Source organism: Lissotriton vulgaris, chromosome 1_1 (genome assembly GCF_964263255.1).
Source record: "Lissotriton vulgaris chromosome 1_1, aLisVul1.2, whole genome shotgun sequence".
NCBI lineage: Eukaryota > Metazoa > Chordata > Amphibia > Caudata > Salamandridae > Lissotriton > Lissotriton vulgaris.
In genome coordinates this window covers 674,283,708-674,304,225 of record NC_141685.1, presented here as the reverse complement: position 1 = coordinate 674,304,225, position 20,518 = coordinate 674,283,708, and the positions used below count along the sequence as shown (strand labels likewise).

The window sequence follows — 20,518 nt, the reverse complement described above, 5'->3', positions numbered from 1 at the left end:
GGCCTCCCTAAATTCCACTCTGTTTCAGCCACCATCAGAAGTCTGCACTGGCTCCCTTTGGGGAGGAGATTTGTGTTTAAAGCCTTATACCTGGTTCACAAAGCCGTCCACAATATGGGCTCAGAAGGCATCAATAAAATGTTTCGAAGATATCTCCCCGGCAAGGGTAACAGTTCCCAGGATTAGGAAAGCTAGGTGGAGAGGAGGGGGGGGGGGGGGGGGGGGGGAGTGAGGGGACAGGAGCATCTCTGGAACTCCCTTCCTTCCCCAATTTCCACTTTGGAAAATCACTCCTCATTTCTTAAGGCCTAAAGACCTGGCTTTTCACCTGTCCTAAGCTGTAAGCCCTGATAACTATGGACATCTCTGACTCTGATCTCTCTCCGCAGCGCCTTGATGCCCCTTGGCTAAGTTGGCTCTTTACAAAATTTATTTTCATTCATTTACTCAAAAAAACGTCACAGATGGTATGTGATATCACCCATCATACTGCTTGCAAAAAGGGAGGTTTAATATGGGCTTGCCAATTTCAATTGAGCAGTTAATGGCTTCTACTGCAGTGGAGGACATGTTAGCAGTAATAGTGCTTGTGATGTCAGGTGAGAGTTCAGAAAAGATCTTTAATGGTAGATGCTCAACATGGTTCTTTTGGGAGGTTTGACGTTTTGTATTCTTATGTCTGTCTTGCTGGCTCAGAGTTCAAAAGAACACTAAGGCTATTACAAATCTGGGAGGCACAATAAGATCTGAATTCTTCTGGTTCTCATCTCTCAAGGTCGAGGACTTTTTTTTACAACATTGGTCGGATGCTGAAGAGGCTTTGTTAGCTGTGGCTGGTCACATCAACTCTAGGAACTTTTGGAACAGCTCTCTAATTGTATGTGTGGCCAGACTAATCCTGGCAGCAAAATGGGGCATTAATGCCCTTGTGATTTTGTGTGGTATATTGTCATTTGGGCCATCGAGGGGTCTCCATTAGTTCTACAGGTTATTTAAAGTAAGTGAGGCTACTGCGTTGAAGGTTTTGCTAATATGTTGGTAATATTTAGAAGCTCTTCTCGCTTACTCGCTACATCTGCATACCATGGAGGAGGCAAGCAGAGTCAGATAAAGGTTGCTTTCAATACAGTCATGAATACAGTTCTTTGATTTCTGCACAGGATGTAGAACTACTAGACAGGAATATGGTTTTTGATTACTGGTGGATTACATAGCTTAGAAGATAAGAACATCTGTAATATGCGGAAATTGCAGCAGCACTAAGTTGAGGTCTTCCTCAGTAAAGAAATAACTGTGATGGGTTTGGGTTTGCGGAAGCAGCTGGGTATTCAAAAGTGCAGCTTGGGTCCATTACGTTTAAAAACACATTGTCTTGGAGACTTTTGGTCTGGTAGACTGTTGGAGGTTGATGCATCCCGAGCAGATACAATACACTTTTCATTCTGGGGCCCACGGCAGTCTCTCCAGACTTGACTATGTTCTGATGCCGGCGGCGCAATCATCCTCTGTTAGAGAAATTAGACACCTTGCCCGGGGTATATCAGACCATTCCCCTTTGTGGTTCTGTATGGATACTAAAGTGTGTAGCGAAGGACGGGTCGCTCCCATAAATCCTTGGCATCTTCGCAATCCTAAGACCCGCGCTGATTTGATAAAGACCCTTGATCACTATTTTCTTGAAAATGTGGGGTCTGTGTCCTCATCTGTGTCATTGTGGGAGGCTTTCAAGACGGTTATCCGTGGACAGGCTCTGTCGCTAATCGCTGGTGCTAAGAAAACTAAATATGAAGAATCTGTTCGTCTTGAGACAGACATAGCCGAGCTAGAGAGTGACCTCGAGGTTGGCGTGACTCGTGCTAAACTACATTCCCTCCGCTTGAAACAGCTAGATTACAGAGCCCTGGTTACTGACGTTGCAAAAGTAATGAATAGAGAGCAACAGAGCAGATTGTATGATGTTGGTGACAAGGCTGGTAAATTGATCGCGTGGCTTGATAAGAAAGAAAGGGCGAGTCGTGTTGTTCCCGTGATTGTGAAACTTGATGGAGTGTGTGTGACGGACCCGGCTGAGATTGTTGAGTGTTTTGTGGAACATTTTCGAACGGTGTACTCTCCGGTCTCGGATAGGGCGGAGGAAGACTCATCTGTTGTTGCACGACATTGCGTTGCCGCGCCTATCGGAGGTAGACAGAGACCTAATGGATGCACCACTTTCGTTGGATGAGGTTGCCACCGCTATTCGTTCCGTTCGCTCCGGCAAGGCGATGGGTCCCAATGGTTTGCCCATTGAACTATACAAACTGCGACCTGACAAAATGGCGCCGTATCTTCGGGATATGTTCCTGGAGTCGCGAGACCTTGGCTCCCTCGTGACCAGCGTCTCGCTACGATCGTGGTTATCCACAAGGAGGGAAAGCAGCGGGAATCGCTGTGCTTCCTATAGGCCCATCTCGCTTTTAAATGCCGAACCCAAAATTCTAGCCAAATTGTTAGCCAACCGACTGATCAAGGTAATTAGTGACCTGATCCACCCGGATCAGTCTGGTTTTACCCCGCATCGCAATACGGCACTTAACCTGCGGCGCTTACATGGCGTCCTTGCGAGGGCGGCGTCCCTTCATGAGCCTGACATTTTGGCTTCCTTAGACGCCACGATGGCCTTCGACACAATAGAATGGCCATATCTCTGGGCCGCTCTCGCGAAATTTGGTTTCGGTTCCGGGTTCATCGGGTGGGTGCAACTTTTATTTGAGAAACCACTGGCTCAGGTAGTCATTAATGGCCGAGTATCAGACTCCTTTACCCTCGGGATGGGTACACGCCAGGGCTGCCCGTTGTCCCCCCTACTTTTTGCCCTCGCTCTGGAACCACTGGCTGCGATGGGAACCTTCGATAAAGGGTATCCAGTGGACCCCGGATTTTGAGGAACGCGTATCGCTTTACGCAGACGATATCTTGTTGTACCTTACGTCCCCCGAAAATCGCTAAACGTGTTTGACGTGCTTACTTCGTTTGGGAAGAACTCCGGTCTCGTTATCAATTGGACTAAATCCTGTGTTTATGTGCTTTTGGGTGGTCTCCCTCCTTTGCCTAGTAGATTTCCTATCCAGATCTCGCAGACGGGATTCAAATATCTGGGGATCTTCATATCTTTAGACCCCGCTGTTTGCTACGAGCGCAATCTGCTCCCCCCTCTTCAGAGGCTGAAACTGGATGTTATGCGCTGGCGTAGGTTGCCCTTGTCACCGCTCGGGCGTGCAGTGCTTTTCAAAATGATGTCCCTGCCACGCTTCTTGTACGCGCTCCAGAATACGTTCGATATCATTCCAGCGAGTTATTTTCGAGAGGTGGAAAGCTTACAGAGGCGGCTAGTCTGGGACGGACGTGCGCGTATCGCCCTTGCTAAGCTAACGCTCCCCTGGTACGACGGAGGTATAGCGCTTCCAGATATCAGGCGTTATTATTGGGCCTCTCAGCTGAGCGCGATCAACCACGCAACGTACGCACCTGGTCCTAACCCGGCATTCGAGATGGACAAGTATTTTTTGCCGGGCGGTAACTACAATAGGGCGCTCTATTCTAAGGTAGTAGGGAAGGAATTATATGGACCAACCAAGATTGCTGTGCGAGTCTGCCATGATGCGAATGTGGCTCTGGGATGGAGAGACCGACTGATCCGTGCAACCCCGTTATATGCGTCTGAAAGATTGGGATGTCTCTGGAAAACGAAAGGTTTTGAGAAATGGGACATGATTGGTATTAGCAGGGTGTGCGACATTTGGGCTCAGGGCAAAATTAAGACCTTTGAGGCATTAAAGACAGAATAAGAGTTGAGCGACTGGGAGTTTTTCAGGTATGCACAGATTCACCATCCCGGAGTCCTCCCCGCTCGAGGATCGGGTGCTTGATGGTCATGTGCCTGATAGCACGATTTCATTAATATACAAGAAGTTTATCAACAATCGGGCGGATCTACTTGTGCGTCTCAGGGAGGTTTGGACTGGTGATGGTTTGGAGCTGGATGACAAGGACTGGCAATCCGCGTTATCTTCGCCTAAGGAGGTGGCTATACCTGCCCGTCTTCGCCTTGTCCAGCTTAAAATCCTTCATCGTGTGTATGTTACTGGTCCGCGCTTGATTCGTATGGGTTATTCCTCCGATGGGTTATGTAAACGTGGTTGTGGAATGGTTGGGACCTACCTTCATATAATTTGGGAGTGTCTGGAGGTGGTTGCATTCTGGAACCGTGTGCATGCAGTGATGGAAAGGGTCACAGGAGTGGTATTACTGCCTGAAGCCAGGCGCTGCCCGCTGAATGTGTGGGAACCGAATGATTGCAATGTTGCTCAGACCCAGTGGGCGAACCTTGGGAACAGGATTGCTAAGAGAGACATCGCACAGTTGTGGGGTTCCCAGCGGCCGCCCACGGTATCGGTATGGAAGGAAAACACGGATTGGTGTATGTTTAGAGAGAAGACTGTATATGTGGCAAGGGGTAGACCTAGGAAATGGAATAAAGTCTGGAGCCAGTGGAATGCATACCGTGGAAATATATGTACGCCCCCCTTCGTCGAGATCCTAGATGACTCCCTCTCCCCCTGATCCGACATTCCATGTATCTTTCACTCTATGTTATCATTGACTTGCTTCCCCGCTGACCCCCCTACTCTCTGGATTAGTTATATGCTGAATAACACTGTACTCAGAAGTCCTCCCTTTGTGAACACATGTCTGTGCATACTGTATTATTGCCTTGTGTATTGTTCTTTCTTAATAAAAAAAAAAATCACATGGTCTCATAGTGAATCAGTAACACTCAGTTATGGGTTCTGTGCCTCATTATGTTTCTGTGATGGAGGCTGCGGGTCTAATAGAATGCAGCCCCTGCCTTACCCTCAGATAGCTAAAATACCTGAGCAAAGATAATCAGTGTTTGTATTTATAGTCTTGTTCATACATTGGAGTCAAAAAAACTTCAAATCCTCTTTTGGAGCAGACAGTAATAAATTGAGGAGCAACAGAGAAAGTTAATTAATTTAATGGGTTCACATACATCCCTGTTGAACAAATTCCAAAAGTATGTGGACTAGGGAAGAAAAAGAACTGTCAAAACTCTGTACCTAAAGTTTTATTCCAAAGGCTCAAGATGACAAGGATTTTAAACAGTGTCAAACACAAGTCAACAAAACATGATAAATGGCAGACAGAAAACACACCCACGAACTCCAAATGAAGACACAATAAATACAAAGTTAAACGTGCATTTCAAAATCAAAGTGGAAGGTACATTTTAAAATAATGTCCCAAATGATGATTGTGAGAAAGTGCCATCTTTCTTGCATTGGTATGCCCTCACTTTTTGCTGAACTGCTGATGTGCTTTGACTGAGCCAACCAGGTGCCCAGGGCCTGTTTTCCTTTCTTAAAGCTGTGTTGAAACAAAACCTAATTGGCATCTCTGGCTACCTGTCAGCCCCTAGTAAATGGTACCTTAGGTACCCAGGGCATGGTGACCAGAGGAGACCCCTAAGGGCTGCAGCACTTATTGTGCCACCCTTGGGGGCCCTGTACCCCGACACCCACACACTGCCTTTGCAGGCTGAGGGTCTAAGCACAGAACTAAACAGAGAGTCGACATGTCACACATCCCTGTGTGCCATGCCCACAACCCCACTGCCCTGGCATACATCAGTCACCCCTCTAGCTGGGTGCGCTATGCCAGTAGTGTGGGCACAGGTGCATGAGCCCTGTGCCCCTATAGTGCCCAGGGCCATTCCTGGGCACGGTAAGTGCAGTGCTGCCATTAAGAGTATATGGTGCTGGGAGGTCGTCATTACGAACTCCACAGCACCATGATGACTTCACTGAAGACTGAGAAGTTTGGTATCAAACTACTCAGCACATTAAACCCACACTGATGCCAGTGTGAGGTTTAATAGTAAAATGCACCACAGGTCATCTTAGAGATGCCCCCTGAAACCTAACCTACAATCCACATCTGGACTGAGAGGCTGCCTAGGCTGCCACACAGCAGACATGTTGCTGGACCCCTGAGTGGAGAGCCACTCGCTCTCCTGGTCCTGCAACAATGCACATCCTGGGTGAGGTGCTAGGTCTCCACCCTCAGGATGGGCAGGGGGAAGCTTCAAAGGCCTGCCGCCTCTGTGAGCTTCTCCACACCATTTGCTGTACGCTGCAACTGGCCCCCACAGTTCTGACCCCCACTCTGGCGGGAAACCCTACGTCAGGAAGGGGGGTGTGCCAGCCTGTGCCAACCCCACCCCTCAGGTGGGAGAGGCGAGGAAGCACGACCCTGGGCTCCGGCCATCTTTAAGATGAGGGGCCCTGCCCAATCACAGCTAGGTTCCTGCACCCCTACCACAGGAGAGGAGCAGACTAGGGGGTGTACCCACCCCAGGACAGGGACCTATTGGTCCCTGCCCTTGCCCTATCTGTAACACCCTTAAATTCAGTATTTAGGGGCTCCCTGAACCTTCCTTCCTCAGATCCGGATAAGAAAAGAAGATCAAGAAGAAGACCCGCCGTGCAACTGCTCACCACATGCCGACTCCCACTGAATTGGCCCCAGCCATACCGGCCTGTCGATCCTGGAACCTGCTCCTGCCTAATCCCGGTGACTCCTGCGGACAGCAACCTTGGGACACCCGGAGGACCTGCCTGCCTTGACCCTCTTAAAGACTGGGACTCCCATAAGCAGAGGCTCTGCTTCAACAACCATACCCCTGGTGCCAGCCAGGAAGCACAAGACCAACCCACTCTGCACCAGCCGAGCCAGAGTGATCCAAGACCACGAGGACGTCCCCACAGGTGACTGGGATCAGAGGTCCAGTGCCCAAAGACCCTCCTCGACGACCCAGACTACGCCTGCAGCCTCAGAACCCGGGCCCCCTCTAACAGCGACCAGCCGAGGGTAAGATTCCCGACACCCAAAGACACCCCTGCACCCGGCGCACCACGGGCCCCTGTGCCCTACTTTGGGGTACTCACCTCTTCCCCAGGATCCCAACTTACCTCTCGAAGTGGTGGTGGCACCTGAAGAATCTCCGTCCCCGGGCTTGCAGCCTTTGTTCCCCTTTTACCTTTTCCATTGAATAACATTGGGCGCACAAGGGCTCAAAAGCACCCTGCACCCAGCCGCCAGTGTGCCGCTGGAAGAGCAGCTACTACCCTACTCTACTTCCCCAGAGTAAGTGACAAGGAGCTCAGCTCTCACAGCAGATTGGCCTGCTTGCTTGCAACCTCCAACTGAAGGCCCCCTTCCCTCCATTGCATAACATTGGGCATAACACCTCTGCACCCAGCTGCCCCTGTGCCGCTGAGGGTGTACCAACTGTACCTACCTGACCCTGGGGACCCCTGAGTCTATGCCCAGAACCACAACTTCACCAGTCGAGTACTCACCTGGAAACCGATAACTCACTTTCCTGCCATAGGATAACATTGACTGGTTTGACTCGAAATTTCTTGTGTGAAGTTTTGAAACTCTAAAATATTCCTATAAAATCAGCCGAATACGGAAATCCGAAGTACTCACCTGTGACCAGGAGAGAAGCCAGTACTGTACCTTGTAGCCCAGTACTGACCCGCAAAAGTAATCCTAACCGGGGTTACCAGTAACCTGCATTTTCTCCATAAGAATCGATTGTCTACTTTTCTGTGAAATTTCTTCCAATTGTCTACTTTTGAAAACCTGAAATATTCCTTAAAAATCGTACCAACTACTGAAACGTATTTACTCACTTTTCTTAAGTAGCTATCCCAGTGCTGGACATAGGAGCCCAGTACTGGATTACAAAAGTAACAAGAAAGTACTTTACCTGTAACCTGAATTTTCTCCCATTGGATAGCATTGCTAGACTTTCACTGAAAAGTTTCTAAGTGGGAACTTTTAAAATACCTTTATATTACTTTCTCACAATGAACAGGTGCAAAGCCATGTAGATAATCTGGAGAAGTCTGAGCAAGGAAAGTACCATCTATAAGAGTATAAACCCCAGAATCAAGCAATGGAACGGAATACAAGAGAAGACACCTAATAACAGGTAAATGCTTGTAAGGAACCAAGAAACACTTCAGTGGAATTAAAATGTGTCTTACCTTAATACCCTTTAAACAGATAGCCAAGTACTTCTTTATATCTGTATCACTGCCGGGTAAAAGTTTTAACGAGAGGTGTGTCAAATGTTTAAATGGGTTGGTTTCCACAACATTCAAAAAGGCAGGAGTGTGGTCCAATACCGACGCTGAAGAAACTAGCTGGAGCAAGAACCTTTAAAAAATAATTAGACAGACTGAAACAAATGACATCATGTGTTAAAAAACAGCTTGGTCAATTAGGGAAAATTAGAAGTGAATTAGTAGTTGATGTAAAGACTATATAACCTTGCAGAGTGTGCTACATCAAGGTTACATATCTTTCAATACCCCTCAAAGTTCAGGGCTGTTTAACATAGCATGTGTCGAGAAGGGACCATTTTTTCAGGTACCTCAGAGGAGCTAAGAAGATCTTAGATACATGCAAAGCTTCTCTATGATCCTATTGTAGCCTAGTCCACAAAACCAGTAGAAAATAAGGCAATCACATATGGATTATTGATTCTCTCCTGCCGCCACCCAGCCCAGTAATGACAGTTTACATTTGGTTCCTAGACTACACTTTTATAAATGTAAACAATTTCACAATTAGAACATTTGCCAAAAGTTGTCAAACTTTTGTCTGTCAGAAAAGTAGAGATCTCCACTGTAGATAGAGCACAAAGTGGAAAATGACTACTAGAAAACTATTTCAGAACAAAGTAGGAGGTCAACACGCTTTATCTATCAGCTGTCTAAAGTTAATATAAAACAGAACTATTGCTGAAGAGAGAGCAAAGATTATTAGGGGGATGTAAACAAAGTGAACAGGCATTGTACAGTCACTCAAAATGAAAGGAGTCAATAGGTAAAGCGAGCTTACAAGTAGCCCCCATGCTGTATGTTGGGGTAGGCGGAAGCTAAATAAAAATGAGAATGACAATATAACAGCCCAATGGATGAAGCCCCCTGACCAAAAGACCCTTTATGTATGTATATTATTTACATCCTGTATGATTATTTTTTTTTGTGGGGGACAGACACAATCTAAAGAAACAACTAAATCTGTATCTATGGCCACATCTAGAAAATAACGGAGCAGGGTTGTCTTTGAGCTGCAAGCTGGCATCTTTAAGGCCCTTGGCTACATTAATGTAAGCAGGACCTTTTATCTCTCTGTGATTCTGTATGTCTGTGTAAAAGTGTCCTTCAATGTTAAATATGGGAAAATGAAAGAAGGTTTAATCAATTATGCTCATATATGTTCTTAAATCCATTTTAAATTATACAACATGTTTTGGTGGTTATTAAAAAACAATAACAGGAGGAGCTTCGCGCGCAACCAAGATGGTCGCGTGAGCACAGGGCTCCCGAGACCCTGGCAACTCCCGCATCTATCCTGAAAATTATCCTGATTACATCGACGGGTAATTGAAGACGACCAATAGCTGAGGTGGACACTGTTGTCCAAATTTGAAATGGACTTCGGGAACCGGAATAACATAGATTTGAATGTTGCAGCCTGCCCCTCGGAGATGCCCGGAGCTTAAGTTGGCATGTTATCCGGGCAGTAGTTGAACAACAGCGGCCTGAGGAATCACAGACTTGTACTTTCACTTTCGTTTTTTCGTGGCTCCAGTCAGACCTTCTCTGAAAGTGCAGCATGACACCAGCGGACGCTTTTTTGATGACTTCACAATCTTAAGGCGTTATCCTGACATTGGATACAAGGCCCTGACAACTGTGGCCTCTGGTTGCTGAGGATACTCTGATTGCAGCCATTTCTCTCGAGTGAACATACTGTGGAAGGCCTTCTTGTCTGCAATGGCGACAAGTCAAAATCTAAGACCACTCGGCGGGGTACCTATACCCAAGCAAACAATATGGATCGGTATGCCCACTCTAAAGGATCCCCTGGTGGACCGAGCAGATCACTGGATGGTACTAAGGAGGACCTCTCCTCATCGACGGAATTGACTTTGCAAGACGTCATGGGTGCCATTGATGGTATGAAGGCGCCCATCGGCCAGCAATTTGAAACTCTCGCCCACAAGCTGGACACAGTTTCGATTGATGTGAATTTGATCCGCACGGATTTAACAAAAACTAACGAAAAGGTAAAATCCTTAGATCTGAAAACGGCCAGCCTAACGGGCGACGTATCCGACTTGCAGATGGAGGTTCGCAACTTACGGACCTCAAATGATCTTTTTGCGCGCCGGTTGGAGGACTTTGAAGGTAGGGCCCGGCGTAACAACGTACGCATTATCGGAGTCCCTGAAAAGTCAGAAGATCCGGCAGCCTATCTGTTTGTGGAAGATCTTATTACTAAACACCTCGCTCCTAGGGGTCTGAGCAAGTTCTTTGCCGTTAAGCGGGTTCACAGAGTACCGGGCGGTAAACCAAAGGTGGGTGCCCCGCCGAGACCTATCATCGCCAGAATCTTTAATTTCCGGGATAGAGACGCTATCCTGCAGGCCTCACGGCTGAATGGACCCACAAAATATGAAAACACCACTGTAAGTTTCTACCCGGATTTTACACAGGCAGTCCAAAAACAAAGACTTGGATTTCTGGGCATCAAAAGACGATTGAGAGACATGGAACTGAAATATGCAATGTTATTCCCGGCTAGACTGCGTGTGGAATTCAAGGAACGTACATATTTCTTTGATCGACTAGAGAATGCGGGAGAATGGCTTGACACTCTGCAGCACCAACGTGGCCGAGAGGAACATTCTGGAGGAGCGGAGGGCGGCCAGATGGAGCAGGAATAGGAACATGGTATCCGGCCCCTGAGCTTTACTGAGGACACTGCAATGGTTCGATGACACTGGATGTAGGATTTAATGTGTCATGTCTAGGAGTGGCGGGGCGATGGGTTGAATCTCGTCCTCCTATGGGTTTGTTTTTTTGTAGACTTGTTTGATATAAGGGCGACAGGCACACTGCAAGTTGGGGTGGTTATTTGATTTTTCGCAGGGGTGCAGGGTGGTGGGAGTTGTAACGGGTTTATGGTTTGAGGGTGGGGGAATGTTTCAGTGGGTGTGTTTAAGTTCACTGCAAGGTAGCGTATCGTTTTATTATCTGAAGTGGGTGTTGGTTTCGGAGGGGAGGTGGATCTGCTACCACTTCTGGGATGGGGGTAGGGGATTGAGATTACGGAGCTGGAATGTGAATGGGTTGGGGCATAAGATTAAACGAGGGGTTGTGTTACAATTGTTGAAAAGGCTGTCTCCCGATGTGATATTGTTACAAGAAACGCATTTGATCGGTAACACTTGCCGTGCCATGAACCGGAGGGGATATCATATGGTTGCACATGCGGGGTTCACCTCTGGATCCCGAGGGGTGGGTATTTTAGTTAGGAAGTCCCTCTCCTTAGAAATAGATGTAACAGATTTAGATGATAGGGGCGTTACGCAGCCCTTACTGGACGATGGGAGGGTAAGCTCATATCCTTGATCTCAGTTTACGTCCCCCCGGGACTACAGTCAACAACTTTTGCTGACCTGGGGCGATTAGTGTTGGGACTTCCCGAGGGAATTCTGGTCATGGGCGGAGATTTCAACTCGGTCGTCTCTGGCAGGGAGGATCGGCACCCACCCAGAGACCTTGCTGGGTCACAGAATTGGCTTAGTGGTTTCATGGACACATTGGGGTTAATGGACTGTTGGAGATTGTTGCACCCAGCTCTGAATCAATACACTTTCCACTCAGGTGCACATGGTAGCCTTTCCAGGATTGGCTACCTTTTAGTACCGGCTGCGCACGCCCCCTCCATAATTGAAGTGAGACATCTGGAGCGGGGAATATCCGACCACCCTCCGTTGTTGATTGGGATAGACTTGAATATTGGGTCAGAGGGGCGGGTAGCCCCGATTAATCCGTGGTATCTCCGTAACCCTAAGACCCGTTCGGAGTTGGTCAAATCACTTGACCAGTATTTTGTAGAGAATTTGGGATTGGTCACCTCTGCAGTATGGCTCTGGGAGGCCTTTAAGACGGTCATCCGAGGTCAGGCGCTATCATTGATTGCTGGATCGAAGAAGAGTAGCCGCGAGGAGGTGGTTATGCATGAGGCAGAGATCTCCGAACTGGAGTGCGAATTGGAGTCGGGAGTCACCCGTGAGAAGATACAGGCTATGAGTCTTAAGCAACTTGACTATAGGGCGCTGGTTACAGATGCTGCAAAAGTTATGGGCAGGGAACAGCAAGGTCGATTGTACGATGTCGGGGGATAAAGCTGGCAAGCTGATAGCATGGTTAGATAAAAAAGAGAGGGCCAGTCGTGTGGTTCCTGTGATAGAGAAACTAAATGGTACGCTTGTGACTGAACCCGAGGAGATTGTCCAGAGTTTCATGGAACATTTCTGAGAAGTGTATTCGCCTGTATCTGATAGGCCGGAAGAAGACTCCCATTTATTGTTACACGACATTTCATTGCCCAGCTTATCTGACTCTGATAGAGAGTTGCTAGATACCGCAATAACGGCAGATGAGGTGGCTCTTGCTATTCGTTCAGGTAAGCGATGGGACCTAATGGTCTCCCCATTGAAGTTTATAAATTGCGCCCCGATATGATTGCGCCATATCTTCGTGACATGTTCCTGGAATCACGAGATGGTGGCTCCCTTCCTCGTGATCAGTGTCTTGCGACCATCGTGGTGATACATAAGGAAGGGAAACCAAGGGACCGCTGTGCCTCCTATAGGCCTATATCACTCCTTAATGCGGAACCCAAGATCCTTGCTAAGATACTGGCTAACCGAGTAATAAAAGGTAATTGGTGACTTGATCCACCCAGACCAGTCCGGTTTCATTCCACATCGGAATACGGCCCGGAACCTGCGACGTTTAAGTGGTGTTCTCGCGAGGACTTAGTTATTGCGTGAGCCGGCCATCTTGGCCTCCCTGGATGCCACAATGGCTTTTGATACGGTGGAGTGGCCATATTTGTGGGCTGTACTTGCCAAGTTTGGGTTTGGTCCTGGCTTCATAGGCTGGGTCAAGCTCCTGTATGAGGAACCGTTGGCGCAAGTGGTTGTGAATGGTAGGGTTTCAGAGCCCTTCGTTCTTGGTAGGGGCACGAGACAGGGTTGTCCATTATCTCCGCTCCTGTTTGCTCTTGCTCTTGAGCCCCTTCCTGCATGGATTAGATGGGAACCGTTGATGAAGGGTATCCAGTGGGCCCCTGACCTCGAGGATCGTATTTCGCTATACGCGGACGACATATTGTTCTACCTGACTTCACCCCAAGTCGTTAGTCGTTTTGTTCGATGTACTCGCCTCCTTCGGGAAGAACTCGGGTCTGGTCATTAATTGGACTAAGTCTTACTTATATGTCCTGTCGGGAGATGTCCCTCTTCTGCCGCGTGATTGCCCCATCCAGGTCACTCAGACAGGTTTTAAGTATCTCGGGGATTAAGTTTCGTTAAACCCGGCTGCCCGATAGGAACAGAATTTGCTCCCACCGTTAACCCGGATGAAATCGGACGTAGTGCGCTGGTGTAAGCTACCGCTCTCGCCGCTCGGCCGTGCTGCACTCTTTAAGATGATGTCGCTACCGAGATTTTTGTATGCCCTCCAGAACACTTTTGATGCAATTCCTGCAAGTTATTTTCGTACCATCGAGGGTCTTCAGAGAAAGTTGGTCTGGGATGGGCGTTCGCGTATCGCCCTTGCCAAGTTGATGCTTCCATGGTACTACGGTGGCATCGCTCTCCCTGATATCAAGCGTTATTATTGGGCGTCTCAGCTGGGGGTCATTAACCATGGTATGTATGGCCCACGGAATAAACCCAGCGTTTGCCTTGGATAAGTGGGAGTTACCGGGGGTGATTACTATAGAGCGCTTTATTCTCGTTTGGGTAGAGGGAAACTTTACGGGCCCACAAAGATTGCTGTTCGGGCCTGGCACAGTGCTAATGATGCGATAGGATGGAGGGATCGACTGACCCGTGCGACCCCGCTTTTTGCTTCCGAGAAGCTAGGAAACCTGTGGAAAACGAAAGGATTTGAAAAATGGGATATGATTGGTATTAGTACTGTGGGTAACCTTCCGGGTGAAAGGCAAGTTTAAGACTTTTAATGAATTGAAGGCCGAGTACGACCTGAGTGACAGGGAATATTTTCGATATGCACAGGTTCATCATGCCTTGACTTCGGTTTTCCCTGATAGTGCCGGTATTCCGGAGTCTTCTCCACTGGAGGATAGAATATTGGATGGTCATGTGCCAGATAGTACTATTTCCTTGATTTATAAAAAGCTAATTAATGGTAGGACTGGCCTGTTGGTGTCCCTCCGGGATGTATGGACTCGTGACGGTCTTGAATCAGACGACGAGGATTGGCAATCTGCTAGCTCTTCACTCAAGGAGGTCGCGATTCCGGGCCGTTTCCGTTTTGAACAACTGAAGATTCTGCATAGAGTCTATGTGACTGGCCCACGCTTGGTTAAAATGGGTTACTCAAATGATTGTCTTTGTAAACGTGGTTGTGGGCTGCTTGGGACGTTTCTACATATAATTTGGGAATGTCCAGCAGTAGCTGCTTTTTGGATGGGTATACACAATAAGATGAGGGAGGCTACTGGTGTTGATTTGTTGCCCGAGGCCAGACGTTGTCTCCTCAATGTTTGGGAACCAAATGACTATAATGTCCCACAGACACAGTGGGCAACCCTAGGAAGGAGTAGTTTCTGTCCTGTAACTCCAGTTCTGTAGTAGGGGGGACTACTACAGTACGCGCACATGGGCGGGACTATTCACTAGATCATGACTATACACAGAGATCCCCTACTACAGAAACATGGTAGCAAAAAGGGATATAGCGCAGCTGTGGGGCTCTCCCAGATCTCCCACGGTTGAGGCTTGGATGGAAAACATGGACTGGTGCATGTTCAGGGAGAAAATGGTCTATGTATCACGGGGAAGACCCAGGAAATGGGGTAAGGTATGGGGCCACTGGAATACTTACCGTGGAGACATTTGCACTCCTTCTCTCGTGGAAGTCCCTGAAGTTCCACTTTCCCCCTGACCTGCCATTCCTTGTAGAGTACGTGAAATAACTGATTCTGTATTTGTCTCTCCCCTGCCCCCTGCCCCCATCCCCTAATATGACTTGAGCACCTTATTGTATGGTATTTTATTACTTCCTCTCTTCTGGACTGATATCCGACTGTACTGTGTACTTGCCTTGTTTTTTTTTTATCATTTCAATAAAAAGAGTTACAAAATAAAAAAGTATAATAATAATAATAACATTAGAAAGAAAATATATTTTTCAAACAGGAAGTGTTCTGTTTCAAGTGGAGAGTTTGCGCTACATTATATAAAACTGTTATGGAATTATGTATGTAAACAGATAATCTCTTGTTATGAAACATGCTTTTGAATATTAATGGATATCTTACTTCTGTAAAGATGTTTCTTTTCAACCTACCATTCATAATCATCAATTTAACCAATTAAACCTAATCTTTTGATGTGAATTGAATTGGGCACTGTTGGACCTGGCCCTTTTTAGGCAGGTTCACCCCAAAACTTTTTTCTTTTTCCTAGCCTGTTTCTGTGACCTGGTGTTGGTGATTTTAGGCCTCTGCGCACTTTTTCACTGTGGTACAGTGTAAAGTGCGTGAGCTCTCTGTGTGTGTGGTGAGAGTGACCTGCCCTCCCATAGGAATGAATGGGGAATATGTATGCCCATGGTAGTTCCTGATGTGTGGGGAGTGCAGGGTCGAGTTTGGTATGTGCGAACTCGTGAGATTGAATGCTGCGCAATGATATATGCGGCATGATTGTGTCTAGTGTGGAAGTGCCCTTCTAGAAGTTGGCATATTTGTGTAATTTGTGTCTGGCATGTGATTGGCTGAAGCTGGCTGGTGAGCCTGGCTCCAAGAGTCTGGGTGGGTCTGCCCCGGTGGTGAATGGAGTGATTAGCATGCTGATGTGAAGGGAGGGGTGCACCTGGGCCTGAATAGGGCTGGGCTTTCCCCACACAATGCTGGCTCCACCCCCTGTGGTGCGTCTGATGTCCCGAGCCTGGCCAGTGAAAGGAGTTTCCTATAACAAGTTGTAGCTGGTTCTCACATAGCCTGCACCCTGCTAGACACAGGATTTTATGGTATAAAAAGGGGCTGTGTCCCCTTACAAAATGTTATTGTTTCTGACTTGAATCCTGCCAGGGGCGTGCTGCTGCTTGGGCCCAGGGGAAGGCTTGCCTGGATACCTGATGGACTGCTGAGGTCCTGGACTCTGGAGATCCTTTCCTGGGATCCCCCTGATGGATGCTGGGACCCCCTTGCTATGGGAATCTTTGCCTTGGGGGCTTGATCACATTGCCGGTGCCCGCCCCCCCCCCCCCCCCCAGTGCGAGGCCGGTGGCGTTGAGAGGCCCGTGGGGCCTCACCTGGTTCTGAGTCCCCCAAGCGGGACTCCAACCTTAAGGGCATTGTTGTTGTTTGAGCCCGAGTGGCTCCCCGCCCACATTTGTGTCCAGAGCCCCGAGAGGTTCAGAAGCGCCTATTTGTCTCGAGAGCCCAAAAGAGGCTCAAGGAGCCCCAAGTGTTCCTGGGTCCCCCGTGAGGGACCCCACCGCCCAGTGAGGCTGCATTCTTGCTGAGAGCCCGGAGAGGCTCAAGCTGCACCTTTGTTTTGCGAGTTCCGAGAGGCTCGTGGGGGCAATTTGTTTGCAAGCCCAGAAAGGCTCTGGGGGACACATCCTTTGGCCAGAGCCTGCGAGGCTCCAGTGAACGGCCACGTCCTCATCCAGCTGCCCAGCACTTAGTAGGAAGCTGCCACGTTTAGGCCCCTGACATTGGGACACAGGGCGCCCTAGCCCCAACAAGGCCAGTTGGCCTAGGGACTGCCACAGGTGGTGGCTTATGTGAGTTTTGCGCAATTGTGCGGTTTTTCCTGCATCTCTGAATGTTTTTAGGCATCATGTGTTTTTGCGCTATTGAGTTGTGTTCTGGCACCTCTGAATGTTTTTATGCATCATGTGTCTTCCTTGTTCTTACACCTCTGAATGTGTTGGTTTATGCATCATGTGTTTTTCCTGTGCTGCACCTCTGAATGTGTTTTGATGAATCATGTGCCTTGTTCTTACACCGCTGAATGTGTGTTTTTATGCATCATGTGTTTTCCTTCCCTACATCTCTGAATGTTTTAGGCATCATGTGTTTCCTTGTTCTTACACCTCTGAATGTTGTGATGCATCATGTGTAGTGTGTTCTTGCTTATACCCCTAAATGTATTGTAATATTCTTAGGTGGTTGTGTTTTGCCTATTATAATTTATACTAGAGAGGTTATGTGCCCATGCGTGATCTAGGCCTATGGTTATTAGTATTGCGTAGTGTGTACCTACCTGTTACCAGTGGTTACTGGTGGTGATCTATAATGCAAATGCTACTTACCAGTATGCATCTGTTCTTGGCATGTAGGGCTGCTGACATTCATATCTGTGCATAGTCCGCCACCTAGTGTTGGGTCCGGATGATTGCACATTGTTGTCCTGGAAGAGTCTTCGAAGTATCACGAGATAGGTGGCTCCTCCCCTGGACTACAGTGCGCATGGGCATCGCCTCCATCCCCAGATTGTTTTTAGCCATTGGCAGAGATGGAGTGAGAAGTGAGTGATGACCATGCTATGAGCATATATGTGTATATGAATACATACTGCAGCTGCTACAGGCGCCGGGGAGGAGGGTGGGCGATATGAATGTCAGCAGCCCTACATGCCAAGAACAGATGCATACTGGTAAGTAGCATTTGCAGTTCGAGGCATGTGGGCTGCTGAATTCATATCTGTGCATAGAATACATAGCAGTCCCTCCATTAGCGGCGGCCGCCCGTGCCAGCTGCAGCAGTCTGAAAAAGTGTTTTTAGAACAGCCTGACCAACAGCTGCCTGTTGTTTTGAATGCACGTCTACACAGTAGTGCTTAGTGAAAGTATGAGTGGTAGACCATGTGGCTGCTCTACAGATGTCTTCTAAGGGAATGTTACCTAAGAAAGCCATAGAGGCCCCCAACTTCCTAGTGGAGTGGGCCCTCGGTGGTATAGTGAGAGTGCGCTTAGCTTTAGCGTAGCAGATCTGAATGCACTTTACTATCCATCTAGCTATTCCTGCTTTGGAGATTGCATTTCCCTTGTGTTGTGTGGCAAAAGCAACAAAAAGTTGTTGGGTTTTGCGGAAATCTTTTGTCCTGTCCACATAATACATCAAAGCCCTTTTCACATCAAGGGTGTGGAGCATCCGCTCCGCCAGCGTCTCTGGGTTTTGGAAAAACACCGGCAATTCAATGGTTTGGTTTATGTGAAATTGTGAGACCACTTTTGGTAAGAACTTAGGGTTAGTGCGGAGCACCACCCTGTTAGCATGTACCTGGAAGAAAGGTTCTTGGATGGTGAGCGCCTGCAGTTCGCTAACCCTCCGTAGCGATGTGATTGCTACTAGGAACGCAACCTTCCAGGTTAAAAACTGCAGCTCACAAGAGTGTAGTGGCTCAAAGGGAGGACCCATCAGCCTTGTAAGAACCACATTGAGGTTCCATTCCGGAGCTGGTGGAGTCCTTGGTGGAATGACTCTTTTGAGTCCTTCCAGAAAAGCCTTGATAGCAGGGACCTTGAAGAGTGACAGGTGCTGCCTATTCTGGAGGTATGCTGCCATAGCCGACAGGTGAATGCGGATGGAAGAGTAAGCTAGATTACAACGATACAGGTGAAAGAGGTAGCATATGATGTTTTGAATGGAAGCGTCTAGCGGGTCAATGCTGTGCTCCACGCAATAGACGACAAACCTCTTCCATTTAGCCGCATAACAAGCTCTAGTAGTGGGCTTTCTTGCCTCCCGAATGATGTCCATGCAATCGGGAGGAAGATTAAGGTAGCCAAACTCTAGGACTTCAGGAGCCAGATCGCCAGGTTGAGCTGTTGCGGATCTGGGTGCTGAATGTCGCCATGGCTCTGCGTCAGAAGGCTGGGAGTGAGATGAAGCCTTTGATGCGGTACCACGGAGAGTTCCAGAAACGTGGTGTACCACGGTTGGCGAGCCCACGTTGGAGCAACCAGGATGAGCGTCATTGAGTGTTGCCTGAGCTTGCGTGCCACCAGCGGTATCAGAGGTGCTGGGGGAAAAGCGTACGCAAATCTGCCTGACCAGTTCATCCACATCGCATTGCCCTGTGATTGGGGGTGTGGGAATCTGGCGGCGAAGCTTTGGCATTTTGCGTTCTCCTTTGTGGCGAACAGGTCTATCTCTGGATGACCCCACCTTTGGAAGTACGGTTGGAGTACTGATGGATGTAACTCCCACTCGTGCATCTGATGGCTGTGTCTGCTGAGCAGATCCGCCATTTGATTGTCCTTGCCTGGGAGATGTTCTGCCATGAGAAAGATGTTCCTCTGAATGGCCCACTTCCACATGCTCTGAGCCAGATGAGACAGCTGTGGAGAGTGTGCCTCCCTGCTTCTGGATGTAGTACATGGCCGTCATGTTGTCCGTCCGGATCAACACGACCTTGTTGCACAGATGTACTTTGAACGCCTTTAAGGCCATGAAGATTGCCATCAGTTCCAACACATTGATGTGCATCTTCCTTTGCTGAAGTGTCCATAGTCCCAGCACAGTGTAGTGGAGTACATGCGCTCCCCATCCCTGGAGAGAGGCGTCCGTTGTCAGGATGATCTGTGGGACAGGCTCTTGGAATGGTCGGCCCTTGCAAAGGTTTTGTGGATTCCACCAATGCAGAGAGTTGTATGCCCGACCGCTCACCAACACTAGGTCTGTCAGTTGCCCATGAGCCTGAGTCCACTGACGTGCTAGGCACTCCTGAAGCGGACGCATATGTAGTCTCGCGTGCGGGACAATGGAGATGCAGGAGGCCATCATGCCTATCAACTGCATGAACACCTTCGCTGGAAGCGAGTGCTGGGGTCTGAACCGTTGGATCAGCGCCTGGATACTGGCGATTCTCACTGAATTCGGCTGCGCAGTGGCTGCCAGAGTGTCGATCGTCGCGCCCAGATACTGTCGCACGTGGGCGGGCTGGAGATGGGACTTTGGGTAGTTCAGAGAGAATCCCAGATCGTGCAGGAGATGAATGGTGCGTGACACGTGGTCCACGCACTGCTGCTCCGTCTTTGCCTGAATAAGCCAGTCGTCTAGATATGGAAAGACATGGATGTGCTGGCGACGGAGATGCGCCGCCACAGTCGCTAGGCACTTTGTAAATACTCTCGGTGCCGTGGTGACCCCGAACGGCAGGACTCTGAACTGGTAATGCTGGTCTAAGATCTTGAATCTGAGATACTTTCTGTGGGAAGGATGCAGGGGAATATGGAAATAGGCATCCTTCAGATCCAGCGTTGCTAGGAAGTCCCCCTGCCGAAGCAGGGGAAGTACCTGCTGCAATGTGAGCATA

General features: G+C 48.5%; 1 protein-coding gene across 2 annotated transcripts in view; it reads right to left on the bottom strand.

The window, feature by feature from the left end:
• SASS6 (SAS-6 centriolar assembly protein) overlaps positions 1 to 20,518 on the bottom strand; it is a 222,966-nt gene that overhangs the window by 142,406 nt on the left and 60,042 nt on the right. For both annotated transcript variants that reach the window (XM_086954522.1, XM_086954533.1), the window contains exon 5: positions 8,118 to 8,289. In XM_086954522.1, coding sequence (XP_086810648.1) covers positions 8,118 to 8,289 — 172 coding nt within the window. The remainder of the gene's footprint in view (positions 1 to 8,117; positions 8,290 to 20,518) is intronic.